The sequence below is a fragment of the Gymnodraco acuticeps genome, unplaced genomic scaffold (assembly GCF_902827175.1).
Source record: "Gymnodraco acuticeps unplaced genomic scaffold, fGymAcu1.1, whole genome shotgun sequence".
Taxonomy (NCBI): domain Eukaryota; kingdom Metazoa; phylum Chordata; class Actinopteri; order Perciformes; family Bathydraconidae; genus Gymnodraco; species Gymnodraco acuticeps.
This window is the reverse complement of record NW_022991286.1, coordinates 746,468-773,201: the sequence shown is the minus strand read 5'-3', so window position 1 is coordinate 773,201 and position 26,734 is coordinate 746,468. Positions and strand designations below refer to the sequence as shown.

At 44.6% G+C, this 26,734-nt stretch overlaps 1 protein-coding gene, 1 long non-coding RNA gene and 1 pseudogene across 2 annotated transcripts in view; 2 read left to right on the top strand and 1 right to left on the bottom strand.

Annotated features, from left to right (window-relative positions):
- Positions 1-9,492, top strand: part of LOC117562153 (alpha-2-macroglobulin-like) — a 29,589-nt gene extending 20,097 nt beyond the window's left edge. The window contains exons 26-36 of the mRNA XM_034239973.1: positions 5,487-5,643; positions 6,056-6,130; positions 6,549-6,711; positions 6,807-6,994; positions 7,408-7,620; positions 8,017-8,135; positions 8,273-8,363; positions 8,456-8,524; positions 8,613-8,718; positions 8,876-8,917; positions 9,079-9,492. Coding sequence (XP_034095864.1) covers positions 5,487-5,643; positions 6,056-6,130; positions 6,549-6,711; positions 6,807-6,994; positions 7,408-7,620; positions 8,017-8,135; positions 8,273-8,363; positions 8,456-8,524; positions 8,613-8,718; positions 8,876-8,917; positions 9,079-9,083 — 1,228 coding nt within the window. The 3' untranslated portion in view covers positions 9,084-9,492. The remainder of the gene's footprint in view (positions 1-5,486; positions 5,644-6,055; positions 6,131-6,548; positions 6,712-6,806; positions 6,995-7,407; positions 7,621-8,016; positions 8,136-8,272; positions 8,364-8,455; positions 8,525-8,612; positions 8,719-8,875; positions 8,918-9,078) is intronic.
- Positions 9,493-13,139: 3,647 nt separating this feature from the next.
- LOC117562143 lies at positions 13,140-16,339 on the top strand (annotated as a pseudogene).
- A 4,035-nt stretch (positions 16,340-20,374) lies between these two features.
- On the bottom strand, positions 20,375-22,736 carry LOC117562151. Its single transcript, XR_004571501.1, has 3 exons — positions 22,269-22,736; positions 21,227-21,364; positions 20,375-20,576 (listed from the first exon to the last, which is right to left on the bottom strand). It is a non-coding gene; the product is annotated as an uncharacterized LOC117562151 (long non-coding RNA).
- Positions 22,737-26,734: the final 3,998 nt, after the last annotated feature.

The window sequence follows — 26,734 nt, the reverse complement described above, 5'->3', positions numbered from 1 at the left end:
TTGTATCCCATGGAACTGCTGGGGGGAGAGGCTTCTCTGTGATGTGCCGTAATGGTCGTCATGGTGACGTGCCACGCCATCGCCGCCGCTGCCTGTGAGGCAAAAGGGCTGCGAGGGAGATTCCACACGCTGCATTTCACTCCGTCTCTCATCATGAGGCACGTACACGCCCAGAGGATGAGAGGTGTGTGTATGCTGTCCACACGAGGCGTTATAACGGTGCTCGTGGATTTATTATGACCGTGTGTAGGAGGCATATCTGGGACAGAGGAATGCCGCGAACTCTGCAGTTTATAAACCAATAGGTTAAAAACAGCAGGCTTCTGCAGCGAATGAACCACCTCTGGAGTGTCCCCCTGTTGGAAGAGACCCAAGGAGATCACCACGTGACCAGCTGACGCCAACGCCGAGCAGCTGCGTCACGGAGAGGGCTGTGTGGGTTGTGACATGCCGGAGGAGAGCTATCAGTTTCTCCACTCGCTGCCGCGAGAGCCGCGCTCTGCTGGCTGAGTTTAATTCCACTCCAGATAACCGTTTGTCTGAGAGGGAAGAGGACAGCTCTTCTTCCAATTTATTATGAAACCCAGGCTTTGACAGATGCGATACAAGATGTACCGTCTGTAAAGCGACTTCCTCCCTGGAGCGAGCCAGCAAATAGCAGGTCGTCCAGAGGAAACCACACTCTCATCCCTCCTCTGTGTAGCGGCTCCAGCCTTCTCTACACAAAAATGGGAGGAGCCAGGAAATATCCGAACGGCAGACGATTGTCTGGTCTGATATTCCCTGAAATGAGAAACCGCAGGAATTTCCTGTGTTTCGGGATGATGGGTACATGGAAGTATGCATCCTTCAGGTGGAAGTGAACCAGTCGTCCTGGTGAACACATTCCAGCACTTGTTTGATCGTCAGCATGTGGAATACTGACAGATCGAGGATGTCTCATTGCCCCAGTCTTTTTCGGGATTAGAAAATTAACGGGTGAAAACCCATGATTTTCCTCCCTTTGAGGAACCCTGGAAATATCCGTTTTCATCAGGAGTTCCAGCGGCTCGGATTGGAGCGCAAGACATAGCTTCTGGGAGGACAGGAGTGTTTCCTGTATCCCATTGAACTGTGGGGGGGGAGAGGCGAACTGCAGGGTATCCCCTCTGCTGATCAGCCTGCTCATCCATCTGTCCATCAGACACACGCGCTGCCACTCCGAGAAACACTCTGAGAGCAGGTGCACATGCTCGAGATGTGTTGTGGTCGTCATGACGACGAGCCACGCCAGAGCCCTCGCCGCCGCTGCCCGTGAGGCAACCCAAGGTGGGCCTAGAGCGAAAGGGCTGTGAAGAGGCCTCCACACGCTGCATTTCACTCCGACTCTCATCATGAGACGCGTACACGCTCAGAGGATGAGTGGAGGTGTGTGCAGTGATATCCACATGAGGCGTTACCACGGCGCTCATGGGCTTATTGTGACCGTGTGTAGGTGGCGTATCTCGGACAGAGGAATGCCGCGAGGTCTGTGGTTTAATAACCGAAAAGTCATAACCACCAGGCCTATGCAGCGAACCCTGCTGCCTACTAATCAACAGATTGGAGGCAGCTGGCCCTAATTTTCTTCCTCTTGGGGAACCCTGGAAATAGCCTCTTTCAACAGGAGTTCCGTAGCTCTGCTTGGAGCGCAAGCCACTGTTCTCGGGATGACAGGCGTGTCTCCTGTATCCCGTTGAACTGTGGGGGGGGGGGGGGGGGGGGGGGGGAGGCGAACTGCAGGGTGTACCCTCTGCTGATCAGCCTGCTCCTCCATCTGTCCATCAGACACACGCGCTACCACTCCGAGAAACACTCTGAGAGCGGGCGCACATGCTCGAGATGTGTTGTGGTCGTCATGACGACGAGCCACGCCAGAGCCCTCGCCGCCGCTGCCCGTGAGGCAACCCAAGGTGGGCCTAGAGCGAAAGGGCTGCGCGGGGGCCTCCACACGCTGCGTCTCACTCCGACTCTCATCATGAGGCGAGTACACGCTCAGGGGATGGATGGAGGTGTGTGCAGTGCTGCCCACATGAGGCGTTATAACGGCGCTCATGGGTTTATTAAGGCCGTGTGTAGGAGGCGTATCTCGGACAGAGGAATGCCGCGAGCTCTGCAGGTTATTAACCGATAGGTTAAAACCGGCAGGCTTCTCCAGCGAGCCCTGCTGTCTATTAATCAACAGATTAGTGGCAGCCGGCTTAATTAGCGCGCTCTGAAATGTATTAACCGACAGGTTAAAACCAGGCTTTAGCAACGAGCCCTGCTGGCTATTAACCGAAAGGTTATAGGCAGCTGGTTTACACAGGGCGTGAGGCAACCCCAGGTGGGCTGGGACCGAACGGGCTGCGCGGGGCTTCCACACGCTGCGTCTCACTTCGACTCTCATCATGAGGCGCGTACACGCTCAGGGGATGGATGGAGGTGTGTGCAGTGCTGCCCACATGAGGCGTCCGTGTGTAGGAGGCGTACCTCGGACAGAGGAATGCCGCGAGCTCTGCAGGTTATTAACCGAGGTTAAAACCGGCAGGCTTCTGCAGCGATCCCTGCTGTCTACTTAATCAACAGATTAGTGGCAGCCGCGAAAGGGCTGCGAGGAAGCCTCCACACGCTGCGTTTCACTCCGGCTGTCATCATGAGGCGTGTACACGCTCAGGGGATGAGTGGAGGTGTGTGCAGTGCTGTCCACATGAGGTGTTAAAACGGCGCTCATGGGTTATTATGACCGTGTGTAGGAGGCGTATCTCGGACAGAGGAATGCCGCGAGCTCTGCAGGTTATTAACCGATAGGTTAAAACCAGCAGGCTTCTGCAGGGAGCCCTGCTGTCTACTTAATCAACAGATTAGTGGCAGCCGGCTTAATTACCGGCTCTGCTTCCTCGGAGGCTCTCGCGGAGCAGACCAGGAGCGGGGGAGCCTCACTCCCCTTTGACTCGCCGCCGGGAGACCCTGTCTCTGGGGTGGCGGGGGAGTGGAGACGTGGGACGGAGCCCCTGCAGCCGCCGAAGGGCGAGTCTGACGCCGAGGCGGTTGCTGTGGGCGTCTCTCCGCTTACGGCCTCCTGTGGAGCTGTACATGCTGGCGAATGCCGTCCGCCTGTTCCGCAGCCGTCTTCGTGGACTCCACCATGGCGTGGAACTGGGGTCCGAGCAGCCCGTCCGGGCTGATTGGAGCGTCCAGTAGCACTTTTCTGGCCGTCTCCGTAACAGACGCCTATACTTCAGCCCAAGGTGGCGCTGGATCTGTGTCACCCACGCGGAAATCGTCACCTGGGAGACAGCGACGGACGCGCACAGAATGAGCGCCGTGCTGGCCGCCTTGCTGATTTCCTCTGCCTCGGTGGTGGACCGCTCTACCACCGGAGAGCAGCGCAATGTTATTCGCCGCCGCGCTGTGGTGACGGAGAGGGGGAAAGCATGTTCGGCCACCAAGCTGGCACCCTGCTCCGACTCTGTCTCCCCCGTCCGGGGGAGAGGAGGGAGGGGATAACCGAACTGTGGAGGGAGACGGGGCAGGAGTTGCCTTTTTCCTCGGACTCCTGCCCGGCACTCGGCCCCAGGGACACTTGGCCCCGTCCGCGGGCTCGTAAGCCTGAACGGGCCAATCGTCCTCCTCGGCCACAGCAGCAAGAGCGTCCGCTCTCCGCTTCCTGTCGCCCGAGGGGAGACGAGCGCAGTGTGTGCATGCTACCTGCTGTTTTAGAGCCGCGTATGCGTGCTCTGACCCCAGGTAGGCTGTGCTTCAGTAACTATGCTGGTTTGCTGAAGAAAAGAGGGAGCAGATTGCCGGGCCTCCTTCCTATTTATACCGGAAGAAGGCCCGAGGGTGGGGCCCACCTAGCGGGTGGGCGTGGACTACAAGTATTTCAGTGCTGCGTGGGGGCGCAGAGGAATAACCCAATAGCGATAGCCTTAGAGGGCGAAGCCAGGGCCGGACTGGGACAATAAGTCAGGCCGGGAATTATACACCCAGCCAGGCCACTACCAGTTTTCTTTTGTGCCATTTTCCTGGATTTATTTGTCAATATTTACAGCATTGCTGCCCATAGTGATAGCCCTAAACTTTAAATCTACTACCCAGAATAAACATATGGACATGGGTTACTATTTTTTTTTAAAGTGAAAATCTATTTAGGAACCTATCCATGTGAACATATTTTAAGTGAAGGTGGACCTCGAATCCTCTAGGGGGGTCCGGGGACATGCTCCCCCGGTAAGATTTTTTTTTTAAGTGTTGCACTTAAATGCATCAATCTGGTGCACTTTGAGGGGGAAATAAAGAGACTACATCCATATGAAACATTTCTGTATACATTTAAATAATCATAAAATCATAAGAACATGGCCATAACCAATAACATACCATATCCAATATGAAAAAACATTGAAACTTGTTTATTTATTTGTTTTTGGTTCATTTATAGTTGTGAGCGTGTCTGGGCTCCTGAACCAGCCTCACCCGTCTCCCCCCTGCTCCTCTTTGAGGCAGCAGCAAAGACTAGTTTTAGCTCTCAACAAGTTTTTAAAGTTTATCTTACCTTTTTTCACCTAGTTAACATTTTTTTATTTATTATTCATGCATAATTTACTAATCACTCCCCCTTCAAATGGAAATATGTGTTTACATAAATGGTGACCAAACCGTTTGAGACCCACTGAGAACTTAGACAAAGTTAACTATCTAAACACTCAGTCATTTACCTCACCTGAGCTGTAGTTATCAGTCTCTCAGTCTGACAGCAGAGGACTCTCCCCCCACCTTGTTGACAGCTCATTATATCCGCTAGCGCAGCTAGCTAGCACCAGATGCTAACAACAACAATACACGTAACCGGTGTGCACGCTTTCTCTCTCTCTCGCGCCACACATACACACCCTCCCGAGCTTGAATGACACACAGAGACCAATCGAGGGCATTAGTGTATGATCTGTATGAAAGTGGCCATGTCGGCAGGCCACATCATGTAGACAGCCAGTCACCCTCTGTGAGGCAGAGTCAGACCCACATTTGCGCAGCGTTGCGTTCACAATACATTAAAAAAAAGATTCCTCAGGCCAGCAGGCCACTTAACAGGCCAGGCCATCGGGAAACCTCCCGGTCCTCCCGATGGCCAGTCCGGGCCTGGGCGAAGCCATATACGAAATAGAACTACTGATCGATCATCAACCCAAATAATGATATACATGCTGTGCAATATTACCATGTCACACCAAGACATACAGTTTACCACTATTGCTAACAGAGTAGATGATGTAGAAGTACTTAGACATTTTATTTTATTACTCATAAGTTCTTCACAATAAAACCACTAATGTGCTATGTGAACACACGCAAGTTCAAGTCTTTCTAATTAATGCATAAAATAGAATCGCATGATTTGTATATTGTTGTGATTATCTTGAGATATTACACAGATCATGATTGTTTAATTATGTCAGTCACATATAACTTTGTTTTAATATCCTCAGGCTGACTGCTTTTGTGGTGAGATCATTTGCCAAAGCACAGTCTTTTGTCTACATTGACCCAGCAAAGATGGAAGAGTCTAAGATTTGGCTCCAAAGGAAACAACGAGAAAATGGCTGTTTTGAACAGTCAGGAAAGCTGTTTAACAACAGAATGAAGGTAATCAAAGTCGTTCTTCTCATGAAAATACCTGTTAATAACTGAAACTTAAGAATGTTATACATTTTTGTTTTCACTAAACCACATGCTGCTCTATTTAAATGCAAATACACCATCAGGACTTTCAAAGATGTCTCAGTAGTAACTAATGCTAGCCTAGGGACCGGTTTCACAAAATGTGTATTGACATTTGTACACTGCTCGTAAGCAGTTCTTAAGTTAACTTCCGTGGGTCCGACCCTGGGTGTTAGATGTGCTGTGTTGATCTGTGTGTGTGTGTGTGTGTGTGTGTGTGTGTGTGTGTGTGTGTGTGTGTGTGTGTGTGTGTGTGTGTGTGTGTGTGTGTGTGTGTGTGTGTGTGTGTGTGTGTGTGTGTGTGTGTGTGTGTGTGTGTGATGGTTGTACTCTACAGGGTGGTGTGTCTGATGAAGTGACTCTCAGTGCCTACATCACTGCTGCCTTCTTGGAGATGAAAACATCTGTGGAAGTGAGTACAACAAAGCGTTTTCCGCCCAAGTATTTGTTGCCGAAAGATATAAATGAAAGACTTGCTAAAAATTGTTTTGGGACATAAGACCACTGGACTGTCTTTATTGATATATTTAGGAACTTGGGTACATTTTATGATTGTAGGCGTCTTTAAACAATGATATTTGTTGGTTCATTCTGGTCGATGCAAGTTGTATTTTCTCCCTTCCATTATTCAGGTTTGTCGTATTGGTAAAGACTTGCTGAGCCCATACTTTCTGATGTTTGTTAATATTATCACCTACATTTACATTTGTTTTCCTTTATATAGAAATGTGTTAATGCATCATGAACTAGAATAAACTTGGTGCTTTGATAGATTAAATCAGGTTTGACATGCTGACTGTTAAAAATTGTGTTATTTGAATCTGATCTAGGATCCTGTGGTGAACAAGAGCCTGTCTTGCCTCAAAGAGTCCATCAGTGACCTCAGTAACACCTACACCACAGCTTTGCTGGCGTACGTCTTCACCCTGGCAGGCGACATGGAGACCCGTGCTCACCTTCTCAATCACCTAGACACTGTTGGAATACAAAATGGTGAGTCATTTTTCTTAAAAATATCTTTCTGGATTCACTAATGTGGGTGTAGCTTACCTTGTATCTGTTTGTGTGTTTGTGGATGGCTGATTCAGGAGGTTTCCTTCACTGGTCTCAGACAGCATCAGAAAAATCAGCCTCTCTGTCTGTGGAGATCAGCTCCTACGTGCTGCTGGCCAAACTCAGTGCCTCTCCCACTACTGAAGACTTGGGCTATGCTGCTGGCATCGTTAGATGGCTGGCGGGCCAGCAGAACTATTACGGAGGTTTCTCCTCCACACAGGTACAGCACACACTGCTTACAGCTGGACTTACAGTTAAACATATAAGCTACCCTGATCAAAATGATGAACAAACAAAGTTAATTTAAATTCAAATGTACATATGTGACTTTGATCTAACCTAACAAGCTTAACCATTCTTAACCATCACCTTCTTGTGAAAACCATATATTTCCAAAATACCTGTAGGCTAAAAGAAATGTGCTCAACAGGAATACTAAATCCTTCAGTTCAAGTGAAGCATTCAAAATCATATAATAAAGATAGAAATAGTTTTCACCAAAAAGCGACATGAACCAATATTTGAACTCCTACATATGAAATATACTGTATGTATAAACCAAAATAATACAACTTTACATTAGCACTAATGTAGGTGCACACAGCATTTCATATTTGTGTATATGTGTTGTAGGACACAGTGGTGGCTCTTCAGGCTCTGGCTCTCTACTCCACTCTGGTGTTCAGTCCAGGAGGTTCAAGCACGGTGACAGTCCAGTCTCCCAGTGACACTCTGACATTTGATGTGAACCAGAACAACAAACTGCTCTACCAGGAGAAGCTGCTGCAGGACGTGACAGGAAAGTTCAGCCTGGAGGTGAAGGGCACTGCATGTGCTGCAATGCAGGTCAGTGGTCATGCAGATGTACCTGTTTCTCTTTGAAATACATACACCACAACAAAAACTGCTGATTAAACTGTATCGTAATGTTAGCAGCCTCATCGCTCAACACAGTTAAATACAGGAGTTAAATACATTGGCTGAAATTCATTTCTACCGTAGAAATTAATTTCAGCCACCTTTATTTAACTCCTGTTACTTTGGGAGTCCACACAAAGGTCCCTTCAAAGTTTCCGTGCACATACCAGCCAACAGAGTGTTTTCGACGTGGCGTTGCAGGTATACAAACTTACCTTCCACCTAGGTCCCAAAAAAAGAAAGCAACATCATATATTTAAAGCAAAGGCAATCTCGAGATTCAGGTTCACTGAATAGTGTTCTCCTTGTGTCTCTCTTTTCCAGATGTCTCAACACTATAACATCCCAACTCCTACTGACACAACAACCCTCAGTGTCAATGTAAGACCAGAGTTCGACTGCGCCATCAAAAACACCAAACTCACTCTGAATCTTCAGTCCCGGTAAGTTATCAACAAGCAGATTCACGCGAAAGAAGAACCATGACATTTCTTAGATACAATCCTCTGCATCTACCATCTTGAACTATGTAACTGCTGGAGGATGGACATGGGACAAATGAATAGCACTTGCCTTACAGATTTAGTGGAAAGGAGACCAGCACAAACATGGTGATACTGGATATCAAAATGCTCTCTGGATTTGTCCCAGACCAAGAATCTTTGAAGAGGGTGAGTTATTTCAGTAACTTTCACCTTTAGCTCGAAGTTTAAAAATCTTCATCTGTTGTTGAGCCACCCGGCTGATTACCATCTCCTCACAGCTCAAAGGAGCCCTGCTGGTGGATCGCGTTGAACAAAAGGAGGATCATGTTCTGGTGTACATACGGGAGGTGAGAGAAATCCTATCCTCAGCGAGCAGCAACTGATGATGCCCTTCACATTTGTTATTCATGGTTTTGTTTCTTTTTATCCCAACAGTTACCAAAAGACATACCTATCAACCACAGCTTGGATCTCAGACTGGAGATCCCAGTGCAGAACATGAAGCCAGCCGTGGTCAAGATCTATGACTACTATCAGCCAAGTAAATCCTTACGAACCCCTAACAGAGACTACAGGCCACACTGATACACTCTGCTCCAACCTGAACATTATCAGAATAGTATTTTATTTAATTATTTAGTACTTGGATAGATTATTGTCTCCTTATCTTCTGCTTCTTTTTCCTTCATTCCTCTCAGGTGACCATGCTGAGACAGAATACACACACCCTTGTGTTTCAGGTAACAATCTGTACTTACATAAAGCGGAAATACAGTCTATTTTACAGATATCTTTTATACATGCGGTAATTGTGTAACCTTAAACCAAATCCAGCAAAACAACTATTGTAGACTGTAAGATTTCACAGTGACTGACTTTCTTTTAAAATTGTATTTTGCAGCTTAAAGTGTGAAGTCTGATCCTCGGGCCTTCAAGGATTCCAGTACGATATACAAATACTTTTTGTTATCAAAGATACATTTTATGTACTTTCACACCAGTTCACTTTGTTAATTAGCTTAGTTTACTGCTGCAATGTCTAACAGCTGTTAAACTACAGCACATATCTGAAATGTGTGCTTTTTGGAAAAACTATTAATTAAAACATTAAAACTTGTCTTCCACTGTTTCCTCCTTCTGCTTTACATGTATCATATCACAGTGTAGAATTTGTGCAGGTCAGCTTGGTGTGGACATTTGTATACAACCCTAGGAGGAAGCTTTGGATAACATAACTCAGACTATGCTGAGTTATGTGACTGGTGACTAATGATTGTTGAATATAAATAAAAACAAACTGAATGCTAAAAGTGTACCTCAATGTGTTGTAGTCCAACTTTTCTCTACATTCATGAAGTAATTAATGATGGAAGCTATGTGTTAATGTTATTGTCTTTTATCCTTTAATATGAAGTATATACTTATTTTAATCATCTGTTGGACAACAGGACTGCGTCCAGAACAGATATCTTTAAGTGGAGTAATGAGGTTAAAATGTTAACATAGGTTCAGGAGCATGGCCACGCCTAAAACTCCACCTCGAACCACGGCCACCCCTATTTATATCCGGCAAAACTTCCGGCCACTGCTCGTCTCCATCCTTTCAAGGACTGACAGCCAGACCGTGACTCACGCCGTGCGTCGTCACGGCTCAAACAAGCTAAACGCTACCACGAGAACATTCAACTTACCATGGATCCCGGACTGCTGATCAACTCACCGGAGTCAGACGAAGATCTCTTCGACATCGGCTACCCGCCATCCACGTTTCAGCAGTTGGATCTAAGCCAAGCATCCGAACGGAGCCGCGTGCCCTCGGCAATTAGTGTCCCACACACCAGCCGCCACCGCTCCCACTCAAGCTCCCCCAACGAGACACCTCCAACTCCAGACAGGTCCCAGGCTTCGTCTACTCCGCCAGCGAGGGCAAACAACCGGGGCCACAACAGGGTAGGGAACTATAGAATGGTGGGCACAGTAGCGTTGAGTCCGTTAAGGGGCGTCCCTACTCCAAAGAAAGGACTAAATGTTAAACAACACGTTTCCTCCCCGTTAGACAGAATAGACAGCGCACACACCACGCGGAGGCCTAGTTTTAACACAGACCAGGAGGGGGTTTCCCCGAGAGGGGACAGTCGACCACTTGATAAGGAGCTCACCTCAGAACAATTGACTTCCCTTCTGACAGATCTTACAAAGAGCCACTCAGGCGCTACATAGGCAGACATAACATACACAACTGACCTCCTAGATGAGAGGGAAATGCGAGAAAGGCGGTGCTATGAACAACAGATTCAAGATAGACGCAAGGAGGAAGACAGGAGACAGGAACAGAGCGGATATGAAGGCTCGGTGGAAGATATAGAGGAAAATAGGGAGAGGAGAGGCCGGCACACAGGTGTACGCAGGCGCGCTGAGGAGGGGGAGAGATGTGATCCTTTTCAGAACAGATCACGCCAGACGTCTACGTCTTATTACCCAGGTGTTGAGGGGGGGGCATCGGGCCATGAAAGTGGGGAAGAGACAGCGAACCACAGAAGTGATAGAAAGACAGTGGGCCATAAAAGTGAGGGAGAGATAGCGGGCCATAAAAGGGATAGGGGAAACAGCAAGCCATGAAACTGGGGGGTTTTACAATGAAGCAGGAGGCCAGGGTCGTAAAGACAGCTCTCAGGAAGAGGAAGACAGCAGGAGGGCGAGGTGCAAAGTTAAGCAGATATCTCTGACAGGAACAATAAGTGAACTAGTGGAGGTAGATCAGGTTCTTTCAATGCCCCGTAACAGATTAAGGTCTCACCACACCGCAGAAGACCCCACCGAGCATGCTTTTATGTTTCCAGTATTACAGGCGCCTTTAGTGGCCGCGCAAAACGGGAAAACGGCTTATCATCCTTTCACACTAGGGGACATACATGCGCTGATCGATAAAATGCCGTTGCCTACTGAGGGAGGGAGACATTGGATGCGAAGGTTTGCGGACATGGCTGTAGGACAGACTATCTGTCTGGGAGATTTCAGGAGAATACTAGCACAACAGACTTCATATTATGAGGTAGAAAGAGTTGAGGATAGATCAGGAACATCGACAATGAAAGATGACGTGCCTATTTCCTTTAACGATGTTCACAGCAAGCTGGGCAAAGCAATGAGAACATTTCCCACAGACAGGGGGAGGTTACGGTTCACTGTCATTTACATTTACACCTGGAGAGGCTGCAGCAACCATGTTGCTCAGGGCACGCCAACAATACACAATGGCAACTGACTACAGTCCAGATAATAATGACCAACATATACAGATGTTCCGTAAAGCAGTGCTTGCAGCAGTGCCGAAAGAAATTAAAAGTCTGATGGAGGACAATCCAGAGGTAGATCAGTTAAACACAGACGTGGGAACGTCATTTAGCCCATCATTTGAGTAAATTTAACAAACAACATACAGAGGTTAAAACTGAGGAAGAGGAGTTGAGGGTGCAGTTACTGCGAACGCAGCTGGAAATAGCCCGGAAAACAGTTCAGGATGACAAAAAGAATGCCAAACAGTTGATTGTTCACCCAGTAGCGCCGGCCGCGCAGCCACAGGGGCAGCAAAACCCAAAAGGGGGCCTTTCCAACCAGGGTCCGCCCTATAGTCAGCCCCAATTTGGCTACGATAATAGCTCTTGGCAACAGAGGGGCGGGTTCAGAGGCGGGGTCAGAGGTCGAGGTGGCTTTGGAATGACTCCTAGATTGGAATACGTGAAGGTGTGTTTCATTTGCGGACAGCCAGATCACTGGTTCAAGCAGTGCCCACCAGGAAGGGGGCGGGCTAAAGGGGGGAACGGATCAGAGAGACCATATATCCAGACACCCCAGGAGGCTGTCCCATTGCCGCAACAACCGAACCAGGGTCACATTGCCCCTAATGCTATGGCCGCCCCCTATGGCCAGTTTGTCCTGTATGATGGGGAATACTACGAAGAATGAAGACGCCCAGGGAACCCTGGATGTACGGGCCTGGCGGATCCATACATTAATATGACTGTTAAAGACTCAAACCTACCATTCCTTGTTGATTCAGGAGCAAGATATTCCACCATCAATTCTCCCATCTTCAAGGCGTCCAAAACATCTACAACAGTCTCAGTCATAGGGTTTTCGGGAAAAATAGAAAAAAAACCGCTTTCCACGCTGTTATCCACCAAGATAGCAGGACAGACATTCTTACACCAGTATATTCTTGCACCGAAAAGCCCGGCTAACCTCATGGGTAGGGATATTCTGATCAAAGCGAATGCCTCCATCCTATGTTCCCCGGATGGACTGATAATATCATTCCCAAATGGCACAACCATCAATTGTTCGTTATCTACCATAAAATCAGGTTCTCAGATGATGTTGGCCCAGTCCACTGAGGCAGAAGCAACCCAACATGCCACTATATTCTGGGGACTGTTGGACCGACCTCGGGACAACACACCTGGACTATATTCCATTTTTCAACAATGGAAGCCATGGATTAACCTCCTCAGGCCTTATGGCCCCCCTCCAGACCCCCCCCACCTGACGCTGAATTTTGATAGAAGAGACGACCTAAGTTATGAATATGAGTATGATAATGAGGTGTCTATGGCCGTTTGGGACGTTACCACGACAAATCTCTTTGTGGGACAGGCGGGTGTGGCTGCGTCGGTTGAGCTCTCTGATGAACAACTGTACTGGTACCGTTTGTCTGCTGAGTCCACAACACACATTACATTAGCTATCAGAAAGGGTTATGAAGCTAAAGAACTTAGTCCCATGGTAAAGACTCTGCTAGAAGTCGAAGATTGGGAACCTACGCAGATCGCAGCACTGACATACTCTCCCTCACACAGAGCGTATCGTCTTAAAATCTACACACAAGAATGCATCCACATGGAAAGACACGAAGTAGATAGACATCATGGTAGGGAAAAAACTGACCATGCATATACAGTTGACATGTTGCGTGATCTCCCGTCTGACCTGTGGGCGTCGCACTCTCATGATGTAGGTTTCTGCTTGAAAGCCACACCAGTAACATTTGAGGTGAGCAGCTCTGTGCCTGTGAACCGGTCACAATACCCGATCAAACCACAGGCAAAAGGGGGTGATGACAAGGCAGTTGAGGGACTGAAGAGAGCAGGGGTGTTAGAACCCTCACAAAGCCTTTGGAATACTCCCATACTTCCTGTATCAAAATCTAGCGGGGAGTACAGAATGGCTCATGATTTGAGAACCATTAATGCTATTACGACTACAGCTCTGATACCAGTTCCTAACCCCTACACGGCTATCTGTAATGTCTCACCTGAACATACATGGTTCACCTGTATTGACCTAGCCAACGCTTTCTTCTGCATACCTCTGGCAGAGAGTATGAGACCTATTTTTTCTTTTACAATAGGAGGGGAGAAACTACAATACACAAGACTACCACAAGGCTTCAGCTTGTCTCCAGGAATATTCAACAAAGTGCTCAGGGAACAGCTAGAGGGCGTTACATTGCCAGTGGGGGTAGTATTAATACAGTATGTAGACGACCTTCTCATCGCAGCACCTTCTGCAGCCTCTTGTTTGGAGGCCACCAGACACCTACTGGTGCGCCTCCACACATCAGGGTTCAAAGTCTCCAAGAAAAAGCTACAATGCACCCGTAAAGAGGTGACATTTTTGTGCAGAGTGATTTCCCCAGCAGGCACGGGCATGTCAGCAGCGCATCAGGAACACATTTTGAACCACCCGAAACCCAAGACAGTCAAAGACATGTTGTCTTTTTTGGGCCTCACAGGCTACAGCAGACACTACATCCCAGAGTATAACCCAAGAACAGCTGAACTCAGAAAACTCATCAACGAGAAAGGCATGCGCAATCTCACTGCCACACTAGACTGGACACAAGCGGCAGAAGCTGCGTTCATTTCTCTCAAACAATCCATGTCCCAAGTCACGGCTCTCGCCGCTGCATCCTATGCATTACCATTCTTTCTTGATGTTTCTGAAAATGAAAACACAGTAAATGGGATTCTTTTTCAGAAAAAGGGGGGTTGTACAATATTGATGTATGTCAGTGTTACACTGGACAGAGTGGAAAACAGAGAACCTCCCTGCATGAGACACGCGGCAGGTACAGCACGTATCTTAAACAAGATTTCACACATTGTGATGAGCCATCCTTTGACAGTACTGACAACACACAGCATTGTCTCTTTTGTGAACTCAAGTGCATTCACAATGACTTCAACGAGACAAACAAGGCTGGAGAAAACTCTGACAAAGGCACACATCACATACACACACGAAGGAGTTAACAGCGCAGACACCATAGGTAGCGGAGAGCCCCATAGGTGTGAGGAAAGAATCATTCAAGATGTGAAGCTAAGAATAGATCTCAGAGACGAGCCCATCCCACAGGCAGAAAACCTGTTCACAGACGGCTGTTGTTTTAGACACCCCCAAAACGGCCTCCAAGCAGCCTATGCCGTGGTAAAACAAAAACCTGAGGGAAACTTTGAGGAAGTATCAGCTGGGGAAGTAACAGGGAAAGTATCAGCACAGTTGGCAGAAGTAATGGGAGTCATTGCAGCATTAGAGCTATCAAAAGGAAAGGATGTAAACATCTACACTGATTCAGCATATGTCCACGGCGTAATTCACGTGGAAATGCGACAATGGTTGAGAGCAGGATTTGTAACGTCCACAAATACCCCCATCAAACATGAGAAAGAGATCAAAAGGCTTGCAGAAGCAGTAATGTTGCCCAACAAGTTAGCTTGACTTAAGTGTAAAGGTCACAACGCAGAAAACAACTACTTGGCTTGGGGTAACAATGCAGCAGACAAAGCAGCTAAAGAGAAGGCAGGATATACACCATGGTATCAAATGCTTGTCTTAAAATCTGCTGACTTGCTGCCCGCAATAACAGATGAGACGCTTAAAGAAGCTCAAGAAGCGGGGTCTCCTCAAGACAAAAAACTATGGTCAAACAGGGGAGCTACCAACAAAGAGGGGATATGGTACTCCCCAGATGGGAGACCGGTTATACCCCCAGAGTGGATAAGATCCATGCTTAAAGAAGCACACGGCCCAACGCATTGTGGTAAAACTCAGATGAACAGGCACTTGACCCACTGGTGGCACCCATACCTACCAGACATGATAGCAAATCACCTAGAAGAGTGTGAATTTGCTTAACCCATAACATCAGAGCCACTGTGAAACCACACCAGGGAAAGTTTCCTTTACCTAAGATGGCAGGAGAAGAAATCATCATTGACTACACTGACATGATTGACAAAGTAAGAGGATTCAGATATTTGTTAGTAGTAGTAGATGGATACACAGGTTGGCCAGAAGCTATCCCTTGCAGAAGAGAAGATGCAGACTCAGTGATCAAATTCCTAGTCACGCATTACATTCCATTACATGGATTTCCTAGGAAAGTGAGGTCAGACAATGGCAGCCATTTCAAGAACCATGACCTACGCACAGTAGAAGAGTCCCTAGGACTAAGACACAGTTTTGGAGCAGTTTATCATCCACAGTCTCAGGGAAAAGTGGAAAGGATGAACCATAACTTAAAACAAAAACTCAGCAAAGCATGTGAAGAGACGGGCATGAAATGGTTAGACGCATTGCCTCTAGCTCTTATGTCAATCAGGAGCTCCATTAACAAAGGGACAGGTTTCTCTCCATTTGAGCTCACTTATGGTCACCAGTTCCCAGGTCCAGGAGCCCTAAGTGTAGGAAAGGAAGTAGAGGTTCTGAGTTCGAAACCATACTTCCAGCAACTTAAGGGATTAGTGGCAGATTTTTCCACCCAGGTTGCAGAGGCAAAAGGGGGACCCGAGAAACACGAAGCGAACACTGCGGAGTTCGTCTGGCTGAAAGCGATCAGACCCAAGTGGCTGAGACCCAGGTTCTCTGGACCCCATCGGGTGATGCAGAGGACATCTCACGCTGTCCGCTTGGAAGGGAAAGGAGACATCTGGTACCACTGGAATCAGTGCGCAGTGGGGAAACCTCCGGGAAGGACCCTAGACGACATCATCACGGACGTGGTCCGCGCAGAGGAGGAGGAACCAGAGGACAACACTCCCATCACCGACCCAGAAGTCGCCATAAGCGGGCGGGCTGAAGAGGACGTCGAGGAACGGCCCTGAGGGAACGAGGCAGAGCGGGGTGGATCAACGCTTCCAGATGGCGTCTGTCTCCTCCACCGGAGGCTGGCGTGTGAAAGCTGTCATCATCCTCCTCGTGCTGGGCCTGCTGTACCTGTCCAAGGTAGCCCCGCTTGATGAAGCTGTGACCATTCCAATGACAGGTGGCCCAGACCCTGAGGGCAAAATCACACCAACGGGCCAATCAGTGCCTAGCGACAAAGACATGTTGTTTCCAATCACCACACAAACAATCAGTACAATGAGAGAGAGACACAGAGAGAGAAGAAGGAGGAATGCCCCTCTCTCTGCTCACGAACCACAGAAGGTTTCTTTTGACTGCCCAACTGCAATATGTAACTCACCAAACTGTGTTATTACGTACACTGTAAAAAAAAAACTCGTAAAAAAACGGTCAAAGTACTGGCAGCAGCGGCTGCCAAACAAAAACCCTTAAATTAAAGTAAAATACTTTAACTGAAATAAAGTGAATAAGCCATTAATTTACGGGAATTGTCCTTAAAGATTTTACAGGAAAACACTGTAATTTTACAGATTTATACTCTCTTTTTACAGTCAATAACCTTAAATAAAAGTACATCACTCATACTTCTACAGGCAAATACTCTAATTTTATAGATGTATCCTCTCTTTTTACAGTCAATTACATTTAATAAAAGTACAGCACTAATATTTTAACGTGCAAACACTGTAATTTTACAGATTTATCCTCTCTTTTTACAGTCAATAACATTTAATAAAAGTACAGCACTAAAACTTCTACGGGCAAAAAACCCGTAAAAAAACGGTCAAATGACTGGCAGCAGCGGCTGCCAAACAAAAAACATTAAATTAAAGTAAAAATACATTAACTGAAATAAAGTGCAAAAGCAATTAGTATACAGAAATTGTCCTTAAAGATTTTAGAGGAAACTTTCCTCTCTTTTCAAAATCCATTGTCTTAAAATGTTACATTAAAATACCTTAAATAAAGTTCTGATGAGAAAAACAGTTTACATTTTTTTTATTAGATTTGTATGATCAAACACTAAAATAAATACAGAACCTAAAGTTAGAATACTGTTATCTTACAGCTTTTTTCTAACATTTTCCAATCAAACAGGTTCAACAAAAGGACATCACAAAATGTTCTGTAGGAAACAATTACTCTGAAAACTTAAAATGAGTGCTGTCAAAATGATCGCGTTAACGGCGGTAATTAATTTTTTTAATTAATTGCGTTAAAATATTTAACGCATTTAACGCATGTGCAGAATGGCCCGCCCCATACGTGCCACCAGTGGCAGCGCCAGGGTATGGCTGGGGTAGGCTACACCCATACCAAGAAATGGCTTAGCCCCACCATGAAAAATGATGTTAAAGTAAGCAAAATAAAGTCTGCCAACTCGCGGAGTAAATTGCACAGACAGCAGTTAGTAAGATTGATTTCAGTAGCCACGGTTTTGAAAACTTTTGTCACGTAGTGATCGTCTTCTCAATAGAACATCTTTGATTACGGCGTGGTGTTGTTGCAGGAAGTCCCGACGGAGAATACTTTTGCTGTAGTACAGGGGTGCACATAACTGGTACGCAGATTATGTGCGTAATCTGAAATGCGTACCGTCACTTGTCACAAAGCGCATTTGCTTACCGACGTACTTGTGAAGCTTTTCCAGAAGGCGGTTAGATCACCGGACGAGAGTCGGTCTCCGTGTGCACAGACAGGGCTGCTGTTAACATCGGTCTGTACAACGGAATTGTGCCCAAACTACGCCAACCGGCTGCGGAGGGAGACTCCCCCCCCCCCTTCACTGGAGAACTGCGCTAAAACAGCTGATCACAACGTTCACACTTTGTGGTCACGAAGTACTCCACTAGCCGCCCCTGTAGGATAAATGAATATTGGCTGCAAAAAACTTGAGGCCCAATCATGTTTCCTCTGTCCATTCTGCGCTACTGTAGACGTGGCAGTGCAACCTAGAGGACAAACCGATCAGAATCAGAAACGGGTTTATTGCCAGGTAGGTTCACACGTACGAGGAATTTGACTAGGTGTCGTGCACCACGACACCTGGACACACGACATACAAATTAAAAAAATTAAAAAGTACACAGATAGCGAACTATATTAAGAACACTGTAATAAAAATATAGTAAGATAGAAATAAAATAAAGCAGTAACTTACATCGAAATAGAATGCAATAAATTATAGAATATAAAATATGTGCAGTAAGCAATATTTAAACATTGCATTATTTACCATCCTGTGATCTCCATTATGTAATGCATAGAGCAGGGGTGGCCAACCCGCGGCTCTCGAGCCGCATGCGGCTCTTTGCCTAGTTTCATGCGGCTCTTCAGTTCATATCGAATTTTATATGTGTGAGTTTGGGGGAGATACACTGACTCCTGACTAGTGTTGCACGGTGTACCGATACTTGAAAGGTACCGCGATACCCTGCCGTTAAAAACGTTACGATTCCTCCGTTTCATTAGTATCGGTACTTTAAGAATAACGGGGAAAAGTACTCCGGTGAGAAAGCGCCGTTTTAATAAGAGCCGTGTGTGTTCAGCGCTCTGCTTCCACTCCCTGCACTGCAGCCGTGCCTGCAGTCCCGCCCCTCTCAAGCACGCTCTAAGTCCCTCCCCTCTCAAGCACACTCAAGTGCCTCCCCTCTCTCGTGCACGCGCTAGCTGCCAGAGCATGTGAGAAAACGAGAAGCATGGCTGCAAGTGGGAGTGCAACTGCCGCTGCGCTTCGGCTTGTTGACAAGAAAGACGCCAGAAGCGAAATTTGGAAGTATTTGAGCGATATCTCTGACAGTGAGGGCAAGCCTACGGACACCACGAGGCCTGTCTGTCAGACATTTATTAATTTGATTTAATACGAATTCTTGTCATTTATTGTATTTATTGTTCTCATTGTTTAAAAGTTTGTGTTATGGTTCTGGTGTGAAATAAAGCACAATAATTACATTTAAGACCGTTTCCCTTTTTTAAAGAAAATATCGAAAAAGAATCGGAATCGCAATTCTTGACTTGGTATCAAAACCAAAATGTTGGTATCGTGACAACACTAGCTACTCCTGACAGTTAAACCTGATATTTAGTAGGTCTGTTAAGTATTGAATGCTGATAATTCTGACGTAATTTGGCCGGTCAAAGTTGTTTGGCCTCGGATAAAATCGCTCCGTTACTTTCGTCCCGTGTTATGTATGTGGTGTATGTGTGGTGTCAGTATGAGAGGATGACAGCGCGTATAATTTGTATGTGGCCCAAGAGCCAATCACAATAATACCTGCGATGCAGTGAACCAATCACCTTTGAAGGGGGGAAAACCTATCGTTGATTAAACATTATCCAGTGTTTCCCCTACCATTGTCTTGGAGGGGCGCTGCGCCCCGCCAACGGAGCCCCGCGCCCCCCCTGAAATTCAAGGTGTTTAAAAAAAAATATATATAATTTAAAAAAAATATATATATATATAGCACCAAATTGCAAATAATCTATAACTACTGTCACTTTTCACATTGAACATGTGCTCTTTTATTAAATAAACTAAACACTTTCATTTTAAGTTGTGAGTTTAGTGTTTTTGACCCTAAGAAACACTGATGCATTATTCAATAACAATAATCCACAGCTCCTCTCTGCTCCAGAGGATTTAAAAAATATATATCCCAATGCCACAAAAATGCATCAGTGACGTGGTTGAAATCTTGTCTCCAGAAAACAAAAAACTGAAACAAGCGGTATCAGTGACTGTGTGTTTGATGTGGCTCTTTGAAGTAACATAGAAAAAATGTGGCTCTTAACCTCTGACTGGTTGGCCACCCCTGGCATAGAGTCTGCGTTGTGGCTGAGGTAAAGTGTCAGTGGGGGGGGGGGGGGGGGGGCCTTGTTGAGGTGGCGAGAGGTTCTGGTCCTGATGGAGAGAGGTTCTGGTCCTGATGGAGAGAGGTGTTGGTCCTGATGGAGAGAGGTTTTGGTCCTGATGGAGAGAGGTTTTGGTCCTGATGGAGAGGTTCTGGTCCTGATGGAGAGAGGTTCTGGTCCTAATGGAGAGAGGTGTTGGTCCTGATGGAGAGAGGTGTTGGTCCTGATGGAGAGAGGTTCTGGTCCTGAGGGAGAGAGGTGTTGGTCCTGATGGAGCGCAGCCTCCAGCCAGAGTGTTGTGTTGAAGGCAGAGCTGAAGTCCACAAACAGGATCCTGGCGTAGGTTCCTGCTGTGTCCAGATGCTGGAGGAGGAAGTGAAGTGATAACTATTAGTAAACCATAATGATGGATGTTATTATCAGCAGCTGCCAATAGATCCCCTACATCTTGTATGATGGACCTTTGAAGCACAAGCACGCACTATTGTGGGAACAATCAAACGCACCCTCCCAGGCACTGCGTGTTAGCGAAGTACAACTGGGATTTCGAAGAGGAAGATATGCTTGGTCAATTCTTAATAAAAAATAAAAACCAACAAATTGAGCACTTGAGTTTTCATTAGCAGCGCCTAGCTACAGCTGCGGAGCTTTAGTAAATACCGCTAACAGTCTATTTCCTTAAAATGGTACATATCGCTGAATCTATATTTGTATCTTCAGGTGATGAAATCTGCATAATGTCCCTGTACAATAAGATTCGAGGATTTTGTAATACAGTGAGGAAATTCAAGACCAGTAAATATTGATTGATTAAACAACACTAAATAAAATGTTAGTGTTTTCTTCAAACTCAGACTCTCTGCTGCGGCTGTACCTCAAAGACAAAACAATTGTCTGATGATCTATGTTGAACAAGGTCTGATTGTCCTGTACATGTACAATGTGGGGTATTTTTAAATACTTTACTAAACCACATTCAATATTATGTTAGACACAAGTTAGTTATTACTCACATATCAAAGTATTTTCATCTGCAAGAATAGCTGGGTGCTGCCTGGAGAGACTGATGAGGGACACAGGCTGGCGTCAGCAGCTTTCCACACAAAACCATCACATCTTCTCTTCCATAGTCTTCGCTGTCCACTGGTGCTCTGTCAAAAGAGTGAACATCACAGCTGTCACGTTAACCCTTTGTTACACAACATACAACCAACATGTGTCAAAAGTGACCCGAATTAGTTTTAATTGTAAATATCTTTGCAATAAATTACTTTAACCATTCAGGATCCCAGGTATTCCTCAATTAACATGTTTTGGATCAACACCAATTCTAAATTTGTATTTGTCCCTTTCTTACTTTTTGAATAAAAATCATGTTTGTATCACTACACTTCTAAGGCACAACATGGGTCAAACATTACCCGTATTCTTTTGCTATGTTATTTCATGCATGGCTGAGTGTTTCTTTACTATACATTTTCAAAAATAATTAATTTTAGCAGTGATTTGGACCAAGCATGTATGATGTAGTAATACAAAAAGTATTTTAGTTCACAGTGTGACATTAGCTAGTCATGTTAGCGTGTAATATATAGAGCAGAGCTAACTAGCAAATTAGCCGAACGTTAGCGGTTAGCTGTTTATGCTATGCTAGCTGTTGGCTACTGAGCATTAACAAACTAGATTCCGCTGTAAGAAAGCTGTGAAACTTTACATTAAACTTGGCGACAACACTGTGACACCCCACTGCATGTTTATGTGTAATTCTCCCGTGTTGGAGACGAGAGGGTGGGGGGGCGGCACTGCAATAAACTGTAAGCTAACGTTAGCAGCCGCATGTTAAGCCGGGTTTCCCGGGCGCAACATCTTGCAAGAAACAGCATCTCAGGGATTCTTAACATTTAACAACCTATTAATTATGCATACCAACTTAACGGGAAGAAACTCAGCTAACTAGAAGAAGAAACGTAACCTTAAATAAAAAATAAAACATTCACAAACTAAGTAAGGATTATCTAAATACATGTTTAACTCCATTACAGTTGCAGGACTCACCAGATCTCAAGTCTTCTGTTCTTTGTTGACGTCCCGATGCTCATATTTAACGTGTAGATGTAAAATGATCCCGATATGAATTCATAAACTCCTGTAACAGACACACAGATAGCTGTAGCTCCAGCAGGAGGAGACCCGCTCAAACTGACTTGGATGTTTCAAATGTGAACGACAGGCGCGGACAGTTCTCATTGGCAGGTTTCTTCGATGATGTTTATATTAACCAATCAGGAGTGTTGTGGACTCATTCCAAACATGCCTGACTTGTCTGCCGTGTTTTGGCTGAATTCTATTTCAAGTGCCGTAGCTCTGGCTGTCGGCCAGAATCCGAAAACCATACATTATACTGTAAAACTAAGGTTTATTACTGTAAATTGACCAATGGAAAATAAACACAGCAACAGAACACATAAATAAAACAAGGATAACTGTGACTTATTGTTGAGTAAATAACAGTGTGTGTTTTAAACCTTGGTCCTCCCTGCATAGATTTCTCCACTTTCTATGATTTTTTTTTTTAATGATATTGTCAACTGTAGATGTTTACAATATAGTAAGTTAGGAATTTCATGAAAACATATTTATTTACTTTTGTTTCAACATTGGATATTTTGTGTTTTTGTTGGATTCAATCGAATATTGAGAAAATGATTTATGTAAAAATGTTTTACTTACATTTTACGTTTTTTTTATTTTACGCTTTTCTTACAGTTTTATGTTTACCTTAAAATTACAAAGAACATCTTAAAGTCTTATAATAGTAATACACTTTTATATTACGAGTTACATATTTAATTACAGATAAAAACATTTTATTTTACGTACATCTGCATGTATTTTCTGAAAGTGCAAAAATACTGTAAATATTATATAGTAAATTTACAGTAAAAAAAAGAGGAAATAAACGTTATTTGTTGTTATTGTCAAAATACTTCAAATAATGTTTTGGGTTGTTAATTTATAGTTAATATCTGTCATTTTACAGGATTTTGCAAGTTATTTAAAAAAACATGATAATTACTATACAAATTTACAGTTATTTCCTGTAAAATTACGATCTTTTTTTACAGTGTACCCTGTGTTTTTTAGCAAGGGTGGCGACTCCACGGTGTGGAAAGCGTATCCAAGGACGCAGTATCAGGAGTTCCGGGATTACAGATTACAAAGCTCCCAATTCGGGGGTCACTGGATGTGCATTTATTGAACCAGAGCATGAAACAGATTTTTCTAATTTAGGGGTCGCCGGACACGCCTCTATTAGAACATATATTGAACCATATCATGAAAAAGGGTTTCCGGAAAAAGCCCTAATATCCACTCCACCTAAACAAACAGGAGAGGATGTAGATTCTTCAAAAAAGGCCTTAATCGCTCCACCTAAACTAACTAAAACCAATTCGGCAATGAGTTTAATGTTAGACTATGCACATGAACGCAATGTTAGCAACTGTTGGCTGTGCCAAAACATGCCAGAATCCGTACATTCTCCCATGTTTAGCCCAATTCCTTTCACGAAAGCTGACTACGGTTTAGTTAGCTGGAATGACATAGCATCCCGCATTGGAGATGAGGCCGAGGATTGTTACACTCCTTCGTATCCAATAAACTCTGAGAAACCTCTACAATACAAGGGTTTAATCTCGCTCATTGTTGAGACAGTAAATAAAGATTACCTGCCAGAGGGGTTCAAACAGTTGACGGTCCTAAGACCGTGAAGAAATATATTAACCTAGCTTTTGAATACAGATTCCAATTAGCCCTAGCCCAGACTAATTGCTCAGTTAACTTTACCAGTCCAATATGTACACTGCAACCACACACTCCATCTTTATTAGTTGAGGCTTTGGTAACAGTAGTGCCCTGGTTTGGCTCCAGAACAGTGGACTCAGTTGAGGTTAAAATACATGACTGTTCGCAGCCATTACCCTTAGGTAAGTCCCCTACCCGTGACTGTTCTGTCTATGTTCCCCCAGTTGTAGTACATGAGTGGAAGAATGTGTCCATCTGTTTCCAGAATGGAATCTCTTACCTCTCCAGATGTGGGCCACAGCGACTGTAATACCGTAATAAAGGTGCAGTTAGCCAGAACGCCCCTCCCGCAGAGGGTTTACTTAGTTTGTGGGGACCGAGCCTATGGCTGTATGCCTTATGACATTTTCTATGGCACCTGTTACCTGGCCTATCTAATCCCTTTAATCCGTAAAGTAAAGACTGATGAGATTGCAGCTATACTTCCCTCTCTACATAGAAACAGCAGGTCGATTACAGAAGGACAGCGGATGGCTAGTCTATTTTTACCATGGTACGGTATTTATGTTTCTCAGCAGGAAATTGCGGCGTTGTCCAAAGTAGTGGAAAATCACTTAAATGCATCTAACACAGCCATGTTAGCCGAACATAAAGAATTACAGGAGGTTAGGACTGTAGCATTAAAAAATCGTATGGCACTGGATCTTTTATTAGCCGCCCAGGGGGGCACATGCAAGGTGATTGGATCTGAGCGTTGTTCTTTCATCTCTGATGCTACACCTGAGGTCATGGATATGGCTCATGATACCGCCAGGGGGATAAAAGAGTTGCATGAAACTCATGGGTTTACCCTTGGGGATTTAACTGGAACTTTTGGATCGTGGGGTCCGGGGTTGGTTAAATTTGCAGTGACCGTTTCAATGTTTATCTTAGTTGTGCTAATTGTGATAATCTGCTTGGTCACTGTAGTTAAACTAGCCATACGAAAGATGACCAAAACCGCCCTCCAGGCTCCACAGAGACTAGTAGGATATTCCACAGTGGATGACTCCGTGTTGATGTACGACGCCCAGCTTTCAGATCCGTGGGGCACAATCACGGCTTCTGCTCCATGGGGACCCCCACAAAATGAATGACAAGTTGATTAGAATTGACACTCAGAATGTAGAAAATGTATATAGATTTTACCTTTTCGGGTTTTTACACTACGCAATAAATGTCTGATTCTTCTTTTTCAGATTTTTGAACAATGTATTTGACTAAAATGAGTGTATAGATAAGTGCCTTACTTTTGACTAAAGCGTAATGAAGTATACGTGAAGTAATGTTAAAGCTTGAAGACACTGCAATTTTGCAGATTACGGATTAATTGAATCACCACTGTGAATGTTATACTTTGAACTGTGAATTTCAACTGGACCTTTACAATCCAGATGTTATACCTCAGGTGGATTGCTAATAATCCTAAATGTTAAATGTGTTTTTACTATAATTGTCTTGAAGCAAATCTTTGAGATGCAAGCTATTTTTAAAGTTTGTAATTTGATGATTAAGGAGGACTGAATGATAAATGATAAAAGAGGTTATTTGGAAACATATATTTTACTATTTTCTTCTATATTTTTTGGTATGTTTATTTTTGTGCTATTGATGAACGATTTGTCTAAACACTGAGGACATATTTTGGTATTCCTACACGGTCATATGAAGTTGATATGTGGAGCCATTCCTGAATGTTTAAATAGTCTGAATCCCAGGTTATAATGTGAATGTCTTGAAATAGTTGATCTCTTAAAATGAGACCAAAAGGGGGATTTGTAGAGTTATATTTGTATTTATTCATGTTAGCAAACTATGGATAAGCTTAAAATGGGTAAAACTGTGAGCTGGATTTGGGGCCTGTTTGACATGTGTTTTTGAGGACAAAGGAAGATGGGGGAAGGTGAGAGCATGTCTTGAGTTGCATTCAATTTAGATCTAGCTACAGGGATTGGTGAAGCCTAAGGTCTAAGGTGTTGGTGATATTTGGGGCTGCCAATCAATGATGTCCGAATGGGAGGATCTGATAACTCCTCCCATGGTCAAATAGTAGAAACACAGAAACACACGCGGTGTTCAGCCTCTTTCCTCTGGCTGGCTCACGTGCAGGTAAATTCGGGATCCCAAAGATTAACTGTATTGAATTTGTACTGTATTGATTGTATTGTTTTGTCATATTACCATTAAAGTAGATATTGTTTACTTGGTGGCACTGGATTTCTTCCTGTATTAACCAGCTTGATAGGGACGCGCAGAGATTTGAAAAGCGGACCAGATATCCCTTTTAATCTCTAACAATACCGAAGTGTATGAAATTATGCAAATATCATAACTTGTGTTAGCTTCAATAAATTGGTGTTTGAATATTCTACAGTCTAGTTTGAAAGACTATTATGTAAAGTTTCTCATCTTATCATTAGAAACCACTTAAAATTAAACTTCAGAATGTTATTGTATCTTTCCCTAAGAGGTGTTTCCTCTATCTGTGTAATAATTCTGTACTACCAGCAGAGTGCGATGTTGTAATTTCCAGCTCAATCCACTAGGGATAGCTGTTGCAAAACTGACCTCTATTTAACAAGAAGAAGCTTATTTTCCTTAAAAATATCTTAAATATGGGAAGTAAATTACACTATGGTTAAACAACACAGCACATAACCGCCAAAACACATTTGCAA